Below are 13,527 nucleotides of genomic sequence, written 5' to 3' on the forward strand. Positions count from 1 at the left end.
CCTTTTAATCCGGCCTGGCGAGGTTGTCCAAATGTTATTTTTCTTCCCCAAGATGGCGCCGTCACGCGGAAGCCAGTGGTACTAGCTCTGTCCACTCTTACTTGTTTTTCGTGTTTTACAAGCCTTCTATCTTTTTTAAATTACATTTTAATATTTCTTAATACATTCCTTTTTACTTTACTTTGTGCTTTATACTTTTGACTTTAATGATGAGTGATGAGTATGTTAGTACTTTAGTCCGTTTCTTCTGTTTATGTTTCATATGTACTGTTAACGGATGCAGTTTTTTATGTGTATCGTATCTTGTGCTGACCTGGCCCATCTGTCCAATTTTTAAAGTCAATGTGGCCCCCGGGCCGAAAAATTTGCTCACCCCTGATCTAGGTTATGAACAAGCATATTGAAACTGTCTTTCACGGTGTCCTTTACGACATATTTAAAAAAATAAATAAATAAAAGGAAGAAGCAGAAGGGGCAGGGACAAGGATGCAAGTGGTTTTGGCGAATAAACTCCTACACAGCCACCACTTACCTTGCTTTAATCACAAGTTTCTCAAGGGAAAGAAGAACGTCTGAGTTGACCTTATATTGCACAATATTTTGCAGCACTATGTGATCCTCTTGAATGGCTCATTTAACCAGCGTTCTGGCGTGACACAAGTCAAGACTTGGTGAACAGAGTCAAATCTTAAGGGAATAGAGGGAGTGATTAATTGTGTAAACGTTCAATAGGTCAAGGTAGCAACTCACCTCCCACCACCTGTCTATTTGCCTTAATCGTTTTATTGGACATTTTGTTTTACCTTAGTACATCTTTCTTTCAACACATACACACAGGAATAGACTTGATTCATTTTAATGTATGTCATTCCTCTTTATCCCTTTTAGATGTCTGCAATGGAGAACATGGCAGAAAAACTGGAAAGCTTTGGTGCGCTAAAACTGGACATGCCGCCCAATTCACTGCAACATTCAGCTCACCCACTATTCAACTTCCGCTCACCTCCTCCTTCTCTTTCCGATGCCATTCTTCGCAAGGGAAAGGAGCGTTACGCCTGCAGGTTGGTGCCTTACACTGCAGCACCTTTTCAATTAGGACTGTTTTTAATATATATCAAAAGATGACAAAATAATTTGTTTTCTTCCCTTCCTTATTTTTCTTTTTCAATGGCTTCCCCTATGTAGGTACTGTGGAAAAATATTCCCCCGCTCTGCAAACCTCACCAGACACTTGCGAACACACACAGGCGAACAGCCCTATAGGTATGTAATATTATTTATGGTTAGAATATTATTTATGGTAGAAATATTGAAAAATGACAAAAAATCTACTATTTACCAAAATATTGACTTGGAACTGCATTCACGTTTACTGTTGTGGTACCCTTGAGCAAAGCATACCTCACCCCACTCAGTTTTGTCCCTGTTTATCAGGGGTTGGGAACCTTTTTGACGAAGAGAGCCACAAAGAATTAAATGTTTCCAATGTTATTTATTGTGAGCCATACTACAAATTAAAAGTCAAAATACATACATGTAAACAAGTGCCTTTTCAATGTTTTTGTTGTAATTTCACCACTTTTAAAGTGGAAAAAAATGAATATTTTTTAAAAGATTCTTATGCTGTAGCCAATCAATGAAGATGTAATCCAGAAGAGCAAAAAAAAATGAAGTTTAAAGCAGTTCTAGATGTAATATCTCATTTCTGTCACCAGCAGTTTCCATATTTTAGCTCACAGGTTAGCAAAGAGCCACATGCACTCATTAAAAGAGCCACATGTAGCTTTCGAGCCATAGGTTCCATACCCCTGCTATATATATTTTTTTTGCTCATATCAAAAATCATTCCAAAAACATGTTGTTTTCGGGACGGACCAGAATTAATGAATGGGATTCCTGGCTATTTCAATGGGAGATTATATTATATATTCATGTTTTGGTTTAACAATGAATTAAATATCAAGCTTACAGCACTGCTGTACAAATGATTTGAATTTTGACATACACTGTCCATGTTCCTAATATAGGTTTTTTGTATAGTTAAAAGATTTCTAATTCTGCCTCGCAATTTGTTCACTGTCAGGTGTAAGTACTGTGACCGCTCATTCAGCATCTCGTCCAACCTGCAACGCCATGTTCGTAATATTCACAACAAGGAGAAACCATTCAAGTGTCACCTGTGCAACCGCTGCTTCGGTCAACAAACCAACCTTGACCGACATCTCAAGAAGCACGAGCACGAGAACATTCCTGGTAAGTAACATTTCCCTCTCCTGTTTTACTTGCCTTTTTTAATGTTCTGGCTAATGGACAGTATACATTGGCCTTTTAGAAAATCCTGCCTTGAATAAAATGTTTCTTAAAGTCATGCAAACAAACGAAAACCTGAAAAAGTGGGAAAAACACTTCATTTAAGAGTCTCCACTCTCGAGTTATTCGCTACATTTTTAGTTAACGCTCCCATTTCATTAATAGTTTTGTTTTTATACATCTGAACAGCATTGTTTGATTGACATCTTAAAATATAAATACACATAATCATGGTTATTTTGACTTTTTTTCTTACTAAAATCTTGTAAAATACTGTAACATCATTAAATAGATTTTTTTCAGGATGAGAGGTTACTTAATCTGTTGTTTTTTTCCTTTGAAAATACAAATTATACTGAAATTATGTGGGTTTACCTGTGATTGTAAAAATGTAAACCCTCATTATAACCTTGATAATATTTCGCCCTCTCCAGATTTTGTGTGATAGTTATTAAATTAAACATTATTTCTATCTGTGTGTGTGTGCGTACATAACATGGTTTGTGTGTGTATTAATGTACGCAAATGTGTATGTCTGCACACTTTCCTCACCAGTGAGCCAACAGTCTGGGATGCTTTCCAATTTAGGAACCACCATCTCCTCGCCAAACTCCGAGCCTGACAATCACGCACTTTTAGATGAGAAGGAGGACTCGTACTTCTCGGAAATCCGAAACTTCATCTCTAACAGTGAGATGAACCAGGCCTCCAGCTCCACGGATAAAAGGTAAGAAAAAGCAAACAAGCAATAGTCACGCATAAGGTTTTATATAATAAATGTAGTATGCAATGTTCCCTCTAAACTGTGCGCGTACGCAATTGCGCACTACTCTCGTCTTCTTTGCGCAGCAGCAATCATATGGCGTGCAGTAAATAAAATTCAAACAATTTTTTCTACCCCTTTCCTTATGATGGCGCCGTTTACGCGGCAGCCAGTGGCAGTAACTCTGCGCACTCTTATGTTTTTAGTGTTTTACAGCATGTTTTACATGAAAAAATTAGAGGCAACATTGAGATGCACCTGCTTATGCCAGGTGTGATACTGATGTGCCCATGGCGAGCAATGATGATGTCACTCACATTGGTACTCAGTGCGCTCAGGGAGGTTGTCTTTCTGCCCAGACCAACGGAAAATTAGAGGGAACATTGGTAGTATATCCTCAAATTAACCTCTGATGGTCACTATAGTCATTTCTTCTTCGTTTTTTAAGCCTGTCTTGTGCCTATCTTTGCGATGCACACATTGCAACATTATAATATAGACAAAGTTGCAATGATAATAAGATATCCATGTTATTGTGGTTGTAGTTTACTGTACTACACTGTGATGAGGATGATGTCACTGTAGCCCCACTGAAAATGAAACTCATCACAAAACATTATACAACTGAATGTGAATTTAGTGTTGGCACTCAATTAAAAACACACAAAATGAATGATCATTAAGGAAGCAGAATTTTAGATGATTGTTTTGGCCTCATTAAGGCTGCTATAAAAGTGAAGCCGTACCTTTTGTAACTGGTCGATATGTGCAAATCTGTATACTGAAAGACCCAGTGACATTACAGTTAATGACATTCACTGTATTTCATCGTCTTTTAATAGTGTTGTTGCAGCACTTTCTCACTGTGGCTATTCTGGCTAGTCCTTTTGCTGCCTATGTATTTTGTGAGTGCTGGTTGAACAGTGCCCTCTAGTGTTTCAATGTTTCATAGCAAGCAGTAGATGGTAGACACACTAAATGCTGTTTCGTTTTGTTTTTAACATAAACATTTTCTAGTTCATATATTGGTTGAAAATGCGTTATACTTCACTTAGATGTCGGTTAAAAGTCTGTTAATCATGACGACAACCAATTGGCCATTGTTTTTTCTTACGTTTTGTTTTGTTTTGTTTTTCACAAAGAAACATTATAACATCTGGCCTGGCTTGGTTGGACATTACTGCAGTCATTTTTGTGCGTCCATTAAAACGAAATCGTTTACGCAATCTTGTCATCTGGAAACTCAAAGTGTGTGTTTTGGTGTGTGTGAGTGTGTGAGTGTGTGTTTTCAAACTCAATTACAAAAACGTTCCTGTTCTCACACAGTCCATCCCTCCGTCCAACTCGTCATCCCTTTCCCCATGTCAACGCTATTTTTGGCCAACAGACTCTATGGTAGTTTAACCTGGCTGCCATCTGGGATCAATACTAAGTCTCATCCACAACAAGGCAGTCTGACATTTTAATATCAGTAATTCAGACTAAGTGTTGTTCTTTCTGTCCACCCACCAGACAGCTCAGTGTTTATTCTCCCTTCAGACTGAGTGAAGCCTGGCTCTAAACACACTCATGCATGACCATCTATAATCACTCTTAAATGCCCTCGCAACAGAGTTTCACCTCATTTTCACCAGTAGTACTTCCAGAACTTTTATTTTTACTCAAGAGTAGACACCTTTCCCTAGGAGGGATTGTTAAAAAATGTTGAAAATAGTATATACCGTATTTTCACGACTATAAGGCGCACTGCATTATAAGGCGCACCCTCAATGAATGACATTTTTCCATATATAAGGCGTACTGTATTATAAGGCGCACTGTATTATAAGGCGCACTGTCTATTTTGGAGAAAATTTAAGACTTTTAAGTGCGCCTTATAGTCGTGAAAATACGGTAATTGCTATTGACTTCCAGGTATGAAGCTCTCACAACACAGTCACCTCTAGAGCCAGCCATTGTTGATGTTTTGGATTTTTTTGTATCAAATCTTGCAGTGGGGGAGGAGCTATATGATGGAAGATTTCGTAAACCAAGATGGCATCTGCATATTTAACAGTATTGTTTCAGTTCAGGCGTTTGTGTTTTTTTAATATCCGACAGTGGTGGTTTTTCGTTTTTGGTTTTCTGTTTTTTCCATATATAAGGCGCACTGGATTATAAGGCGCACTGTCTATTTTGGAGAAAATTTAAGACTTTTAAGAGCGCCTTATAGTCGTGAAAATACGGTAAATCTCCCAAACAAATAATTATTCGCATCACAACCTTGAGTCGGTTTGCCTTTTTTGGATCATATATTGATTGCCTTGTAGTTTTTTGGTTGGTGGGGTCTAAGTTCAATGCATTTTATCCAGGAGATCCACTGATGATGAAGCTTTTCGACCCCCCCTATCCATCCATATACTCATACCCCCCAGTTGCTAACCCAAACAGGCCACTGACGTGTTTAGACTAAATGACAAAACCCAGGGCCCCTCTATGTATGTATGTCATAGCCACGCTTCTTTCCCTGGACACAAGCATGGACTTTTTCCCAGCTAAACAACCTGGCAATTTGATTATAGTGATATTTAATCTAGATTGAAAGTGGAGTCCATCTAGCCCATGTTTACCCACACACAGCAAATGACCCAATCCTATCCTTGTATATGCCTTCCCCAGAGGTAATCCTGTCTGATTTGATAAATGTCCACTGTGTGGCTAAAAAAAAGAGGGGGTAACTTTGCTGTCCCACAGGAAATGATATCATGACCCATGTCATGTGGTCCTGGGGCTTACAGAGGGGGCAGCTGGGCTTCTGGTTGGTGATTGTGCAGATGGTAGGTCAGAATAGCATCGAGCTCATCGGCTAGAATCTTGTTCTTTCCATGTATGTAATATAATGTAAGTTCCACGCACCATTGCATCTCCTGATATTTAATCTCCAAAGGTGCGTGCCATTAATCATGTAGGAAAGATGTTTGGAAAATGCCTTCCAGCAAACTTTCTGTGCCAGTGTTGTTTATGTGATCACTAGTCAACACAATATTAGTAGTAGGGCTTTTGAACTTATGTGGATATAAGTGTGAAATGGTTTAGTAGTCCTAAAATAATCAGTGAGCTGATCAAATGAGCTATAATGATGTTATAAAGCATTGGTGCTCAGTTAGCTTCATCTGGTGGTGGGCAAAGTATTTATTCCTTAATTGAATGTTCAATTCCCTTTTTTTAATGAATGATGGTGCATCAAGTAACCACAATTCAGCTGTTTTCAACTAGAATGACAAAAAGTGTTATAGTTTTTTTTTCCCTTTCAAATATTTAAGAACAGCTTATAAATTCAGTACACTTTAATTCGATTGTTAATTACATTTTTATTTTTCTCCCCAAAATGTAAGGCACTGGTGTTAAAGTGGTGGGCCGGGGGCCAAATTTGGCCCGCTGCATCATTTTTTTGTGGCCCAGGAAAGTAAATCATAAGTGGTGACTTTCTGTTTTAGGATCAAATTAAAATGGAGAGTATAGATGTATCTTCAATTTCTCTGATTTTTCCCTTTTAAATCAATAATTGTCATTTTTAATCTTTTTTTTCAGTGTTTTTAGTTCAAAACTAATTTAGTAAATTATAGAAATATATTTTTTAAAAAAGCTAAAAGAAACATTGTTTTAGATCTATAAAAAAACTGAATATTCAGTGATTTTAATCCAGTTCTTTCAATCAATTTATTTAAAAAAAAATCTATATTTATATTATATCTAAAATGATTTGGCCCACGTGAAATCAAGTTGACATTAAAGCGGCCTGCGAACCAACCAGAGTCTGACACCCGTGATCTAAAGGTTTCATATTATAATATGTTCCAGAGTAAAGGTAAAGGTGGAGAACAATCTGGTAACATTTCCATCTTTTCCTCCTTTGACACAGATCCGACCTGGCTGAAGAGGATCACCCGAGTAGCCAGAGGTTGTCCAACTCCAAGCTGGCCCTCCAAGGCCTTGAGGAGGAGGAAGAGGAAGCAGAGGGTGATGACGAGGAGGAAGAGGAAGGCAGCGTGACTGAAAAGTCCCACGATGAAGCCCCGGAATCACCGTCGCCAGTGACAACACGCGTATATGAGGAGGAGGACGATGAGGAAGAGACTACTCCTTTATCTATGAGCTACGAACACTCTCGCAGGTACAAATATTACTTTAGAAGCCATAGTTATTACCCAAAACCAAGGGACTAGTAACCAATGTTCCCTCTAAGCAATTGCGCACTACTCTCGTCTTCTCTGCGCAGCAGCAATCATATGGCGCGCAGTAAATAAAATCCAAACTTTTTTTACCCCTTTCCCCATGATGGCACCGTTTACGCAGCAGCCAGTGACTGTAGCTCAGTCCACTCTTGTGTTTTTCGTGTTTTACAGCATGTTTTACATGAAAAATTAGAGGGAACATTGATATGCACCTGCTTAAGGCAGGTGTGATACTGGTGTGCCCATACTGGTACTCAGTGCACTCATGGAGGTTGTCTTTCTGTCTAGATCAGGGGTGTCAAACTCCCTTTGGTCTGTGAGCCGAATACATCTTAATATGAGATCAAGCGGGCCGGACCAGTAAAGTCATTGCAAAATTACATAGAACTAAAAATAAGCCCACTTTTTTCCTTTGTATTAGTCATTAATACTAAGAATTAGTGCAAAGAATGAGTACATTATCAAAACGTTTATTAACAGAATTTTCCTTTTACATTATGAACAATATATTATGGACAAGAGAATAACATAAGAACATAAATAAATGTCAATTCATGTTGTCTGTACGTACTAAAACGCTGCGCCCCCTAGCGGATAATACAAGAACTACAAATTTTAAAAGAAAATTCATATTTTTTTTATACAATGCAGCTTTCTTCCCCGGGCCGTACCAAACCACCAGACGGGCCGGATCCGGCCCGCGGGCCGTATGTTTGACACCCCTAGCCTAGACCAAATTTGAGGGAACATTGCTAGTGACCAATCCAGAATATTTGACTGTCCTCAAGAAAGCAAGTGACTGCTTCCTGTCCCCCCTTTCTGCCTTTTATTAATGACTTCTTTCTTTTTCTATTCTCTTCATTCACCTCAATGTCTTCCTTTCCATTTTCCTCAATTCCATTTCCATTCCACATTTCATGTACTGATCCTGTGCATTTGAACATCCATCCACATTTGGCCCATCGTTTCCCCGGTCGGTGTGCAGGTGTTTAGAGGAGGAAGGCACCCTCTTGGACCTTGAAGGTCTTTCCAGCTTTCCCAGGGCCTTGGATGGCTTACGTAAAGCAGCCAGTGATGAGCAACATTTTGACGTTAAAGACATATTTAACTCTTCGATAGAGTCGGAGACCTTGAAAGAGACGTTGTACAGGCAGGCTAAAACCCAGGTATGTTACTGGATTAAAAGAAATTACAGTGGGTTGGGACCTTTTGAATTTGAACACATTTTTTCCAGAATGCCCATCAGTTTGATTCATTCTAGGAAATGGAATGAATATGTTTCCTGGTCACAAGAATATTTTCAAAACATTTTCCTAGTGAAATCTGAGGACAAACATGTATGGGAAAGTTTATTTTGCCTCCATTTTTTTATTTTAACAGTCATAGAGAGCACAAACTAAATATTAAACTTACAAAAGACGTTTGTCGAAACATTCTTAATAAGTTGACAAATGACTTGTGGGTTAGAGTTATGTCTTCCAACTAGGCTGCCAAAATTAATCGATTAATAAATTGACAGCTTTCTCGATCGTGCTAATCGATAAATTAGAAATGTTTGCAATTATTGATTTGAAATAAGGAAATACAGGAAATAATCTAAACACTTCATTTGAATTTCATGATAAAAGAGAAAGTTGGCACTCATGATTGACTTTCCCGGGCCACACAAAAGGATGTGGTGGGCCAGATTGGGCCCCCGGGCCGCCACTTTGACAGCGGTGCATTAGTGAATATAAGAGGAAAGTGGGTTTGTTGACACAAGGTATACAATATACTTCTTTTACTGTATTCTGCTTTCCTCATAAGGGTCACAGGGGTGCTGGAGCCTATTCCAGCCACTTTTGGGCAGTAGGCAAAGGACAGTCTGAATTGGTAGCCTGGCAGTTGCAGAGTAATCTTATAGATGTAAATCATGAGTGCCGACTTTCTGTTTTTAGGATCAATTTAAAATGAAGAGTACAGATGTATATTACATTTCCTGATTTTTCCCCCTTTTAAATCAATAATTGTCATTATTTTTATAATTTTTTTCTTGGTTTTTAGTTCAAAAATCATTTTGTAAAATCTAAACATATATTTTAAAAAAAGCTAAAATAAACATTGCTTTAGATCTATAAAAAAACGGAATATTCAAGGATTTTAATCCAGTTCTTTTACTCCATTTATAAAAAAAATCTACTTTTTTGCCTTTTCTATCTTCCTACTTTTGGGCAGTATGCAAAGGACAGTATGAAATGGTAGCCAGGCAGTTGTAGAGTACTCTTATAGATGTGGATATAGCGGTCAAGAAATATATGTATGTAATCCCTCCTGTGCTGTGGGTTCAATTAGCTTCTTTATACAATTATCATCACGCTTATTTTTGCTGATACCAAATTACTTCTATTGGTTCTACTCTGAGTTGTTAATAAAAACAATTCAAAACCAATTCTTGTGCACCCCTCTTTCACAACTTCTCTTCACTAACCAATGAACTGCATTAATTTCTAAACTTCAATCTGCCTATTATTGTGACTTGCAAAACTGTGAGGCCTTTTTACTCAACTATTCAAGCTCTGAAAACATTTACTAGTAAATACAAATTACACATTAATTTACCACACAAGCTTAAGAAATTCCATTTACCTCCATTAAATTTTCTTGCAACATTCTTATGTTCTCTTCCAGGCTTATGCAATGATGCTGTCTCTCTCCGACAACAACCCTTTGCACGCTCCCTCCCAGAACTCTCTGGATGCTTGGTTGGGCATGGGAGGTGGACCGTCTGAGACTAGCAGCTTTCACCCACTCAACCACATCTAGACAAATGAGAAAAAAGGAGGTTGGTGTAATAAACGGAGGAAAAACGAGTACTTTGCATAGAGACAAAAGTGAAATGGACACAACAAAGTTGGCGTGAAGAGTGAAGATTTCAGTGTCACATGCATTTAAGGTGTGTGTCCGCGTTCGTGGTTGTGTATGTGTGTGTGTCTGTGTATACGTGTGTGTGAGAGAAAGAGAGGGAGGGTCAACTATGAGAAAGCACTGCTATAAACTCCTATTGATGTGAAGGACGCACATGATAAATGCTTCTCAAGAGCATTGAAACTTTACCGATCCTCCCCCCAAGTGTGCTCCGTCTCACCTGGCCTTAGCGGAGAGCTAAAAAGACACTCTCTAGACACTTAAAGGACTTGTACTTATGTCACCTAAAGGCCTGCGTGTGATGCTTGCAAAAAAGACGAAAAAAGAATTTCAAAAAAAAAAGGCACCGTAGCATTTGACTACATGTCCACCAGGGGGTGGTGTTTCTTGCAAAGTGCTCTGGTGCAACCGCCTCAGTAATGACGGTTGTTAACGACTGCAGAATCAACACGATGAGAGTGTGGATTACGAACGATTAATGTACACAAACTGATGTTGTAATGTGCACAGCAAATGGTGATTTAAGAGTTGATTTTTTTTTTTCCAGCCGGATCAAGCTGGTATTTGTTCAAAATCACCCTTTTTGGGGGAGGGGGGGGGGGGGGGACATTTCGTTTCACTCGTCATATCATTTGCTTACTTTCCACGTAGATACCACAGTATTGTTTTGTTGTAGGCACTTCTGTGCTAAATTATTAATATAATTATTTTAGAGAAGGACCAAAATTGTATGATAATGTTACATGATGTATAAAATAACTTGGATGTTCATAGCAAAAGGGGTGACACGTGCCAAATAACCCATAGAAGAAAAAAAATGTTTTGTTCTCTGACAATCATTTCCATTTTTGATCCAATTATATTTGATTTCAGAAGCGTGTGTGTATGTATTTATTTTTTTGCTTGTTCACTCATTCTATGTTGGGGTGGCAAAAGAGTGCGAGAATAAGGAAAGTACACTTCTTTTTGTTGCTGAAGGAATAAAACGCCAGTGAGGGATTAAGAATCTCCACTTTTTAGGTGTGCCATAATGAAAAGAATCAATAAAAAGTTGTTGTTTTTATTTATAGGGGAAGATAGTTGTAGTTTTTTAGTGGCACTGTAATGTCCTGTCGTGTTTAATTTTCTTCTTCTTGTCTTATTTCAAGTATTCCTGGGAGGCATCTTTCACTATTCATGTCACAAAATGACAATACCTCCCATTAATATACACAGTTGGTAGGATTGGATCATAATTTGTAAATGTTATGATGCCCAAAAAAAGGCTTCAATCATGTTTCCAACCAAATTGGGGCATTAGATTTCTGCTGTTTAGTCCTTCTTTTATACAAATCATCTTGTATTGGTAACCAGACTGAAGTTTTCCCCCCTGTACTTTTCATGGCATAAAACTTATGCCATTTAGTTTTAAAAATCACATGATCAGCATGATTATTTTTTGAACTATAGCGGTAGGTTGGTAGACATCTTAGGGACCGTTTCTCATCATCCTTAATTTGGCCCGACGCTGTATTTTTTAAGATCGCACTTATTGAAATCACCTGTGTCTAAACCAGGGGTAGGGAACCTATGGCTCGGGAGCCACATGTGGCTCTTTTGATGAGTTTTTTGCTAATCTGTGAGCTAAAATATGGAAACTACTAGTGACAGAACTGAGATATTACATCAAAAATTGCTTTAATGGCAGTAAAAGAACAAATTTAACAAATGTATTTAATGTCAACATTCCCAGTTCTAAAGGGTTGGATGTCTATTACTGTCTTTCAATGGCGTGGTAGGGAACCTATGGCTCGAAAGCCACATGTGGCTCTTTTGATGAGTGCATATGGCTCTTTGCTAACCTGTGAGCTAAAATATGGAAACTACTGGTGACAGAACTGAGATATTACTTCAAAAACTGCTTTAGTCGACATTTTTTTGCAGTTCTGGAATGCATCCTCATTGATTGGCAACAGCATGAGACTCTTTTTAAAACATATTAATTTTTTTCCACTTTAAAAGTGGTGAAATTACGACAAAAAAATGATAAGACACTCGTTTACATGTATGTATTTTGACTTTTAAATTCATAGTATGGCTCACAAGGAATAACATTGAAAAATATGAATTATTTGTGGCTCTTTTTGTCAAAAAGGTTCCTAACCCCTGGTTTAAGCCATACAATCCATCAGGCTTAGGTTTGAAATGACTTAAAAATCTGCTAAAATGGAAGGAACACTGTACTTTTCTTTGGCTACACAAGGACTGCTGCATCATCTCGTTTTTTCCTTAAGACACATTTCTCTCTTTTTTGATGAATTTCTTCATTGAATTACATTTCTAAAATGTAAAGATATGAGTCGTCTCTATGTAGTGATTCGTGTCATGTCATGGACTACTGTAATAAATAAGAATGTGCTGTGTGAAGGTATTAAAGGCATTGAAGCATTCCACTGTCCCAACTTGAAAAAGTAGTCTGGCAGATGGTTGTTAAGATATGAAAAACACTATTTCCCCCCCTCTCACTGTTACAGGAGACAAAAATATATATATATATATATATTGTTTCCTTTTAACTGTATAGTATTTTAAAGGTGGAAGAAAAAAAACAATGGTGCATTTGTCCGAAGGAAGAAAAAAAATGTAATGGAAAAATATGGGTTTAAATTGATGGTGCTTGTTTTGTTTGGATCTGAGTTGTGTATCGCCTATGTTATGATTATTAAGAAACTGACAAAAAAAAGATATTGTGCATGATGTGTTTAGAAGTCGTAATTATGTCAATTGGTGAATTGTGTATCAAATTTAAAAGAAAAAAATGGGTAAAAAAAAAGAGAAAAAAAGAAATCCGTAGATGCACTTATTGTAAATGTGGTTAGGTTTTAGTATGTTTGACGTCAAGTTCTTGACTGCCTTACATTTGGACAGGTTGCTCTTAAAACACATAAAAAAAAGAAAGACTGATGGGAGAAGACAATGAAAAAAACAAAAAGGATTGTAGAATAAAATTGAACAATTCTGAATTTGCAGTTCTTTTGATGCTTGTGATTATTGAAGATGTACTTTAGAGAAATTTCATTGAAAAGACATGACTGATGTTAATTCTGTAGAATAGCAATGTATACCAAATGTAATCTTTCCAATGCTATGAAGAATTTATACATGAAATTGATATGCAATAAAACCTGTGTGCTTTTTAAATTGAATGCTCACTAATTTATTTGATTTCTTTCTTTGTTGGTAGCAGGGAGCAAGAGTGGTTACCACATCCGCCTCGCACTTCTGACGTCATGGCTTCAATCCTGGCCATTACAGTACATATGGATTATGCATGTAAATACCATACAGGAAGCTAAG

General features: G+C 37.6%; 1 protein-coding gene across 5 annotated transcripts in view; it reads left to right on the forward strand.

Moving 5' to 3' along the window:
* The window catches only part of prdm16 (PR domain containing 16), a 172,714-nt gene extending 159,343 nt beyond the window's left edge, over positions 1–13,371 (forward strand). For 2 of the 5 annotated variants that reach the window (XM_077719025.1, XM_077719034.1), the window contains exons 11-17: positions 889–1,061; positions 1,186–1,263; positions 2,084–2,253; positions 2,866–3,037; positions 6,975–7,226; positions 8,273–8,453; positions 9,955–13,371. In XM_077719025.1, the coding sequence (XP_077575151.1) occupies positions 889–1,061; positions 1,186–1,263; positions 2,084–2,253; positions 2,866–3,037; positions 6,975–7,226; positions 8,273–8,453; positions 9,955–10,089 (1,161 nt within the window). In that variant the 3' untranslated portion in view covers positions 10,090–13,371. The remainder of the gene's footprint in view (positions 1–888; positions 1,062–1,185; positions 1,264–2,083; positions 2,254–2,865; positions 3,038–6,974; positions 7,227–8,272; positions 8,454–9,954) is intronic. The other 3 variants (XM_077719051.1, XM_077719059.1, XM_077719043.1) reach the window with 2 other exon arrangements.
* Positions 13,372–13,527: the final 156 nt, after the last annotated feature.

This window comes from Stigmatopora nigra, chromosome 1 (assembly GCF_051989575.1).
Source record: "Stigmatopora nigra isolate UIUO_SnigA chromosome 1, RoL_Snig_1.1, whole genome shotgun sequence".
Classification (NCBI taxonomy): Eukaryota; Metazoa; Chordata; class Actinopteri; order Syngnathiformes; family Syngnathidae; genus Stigmatopora; species Stigmatopora nigra.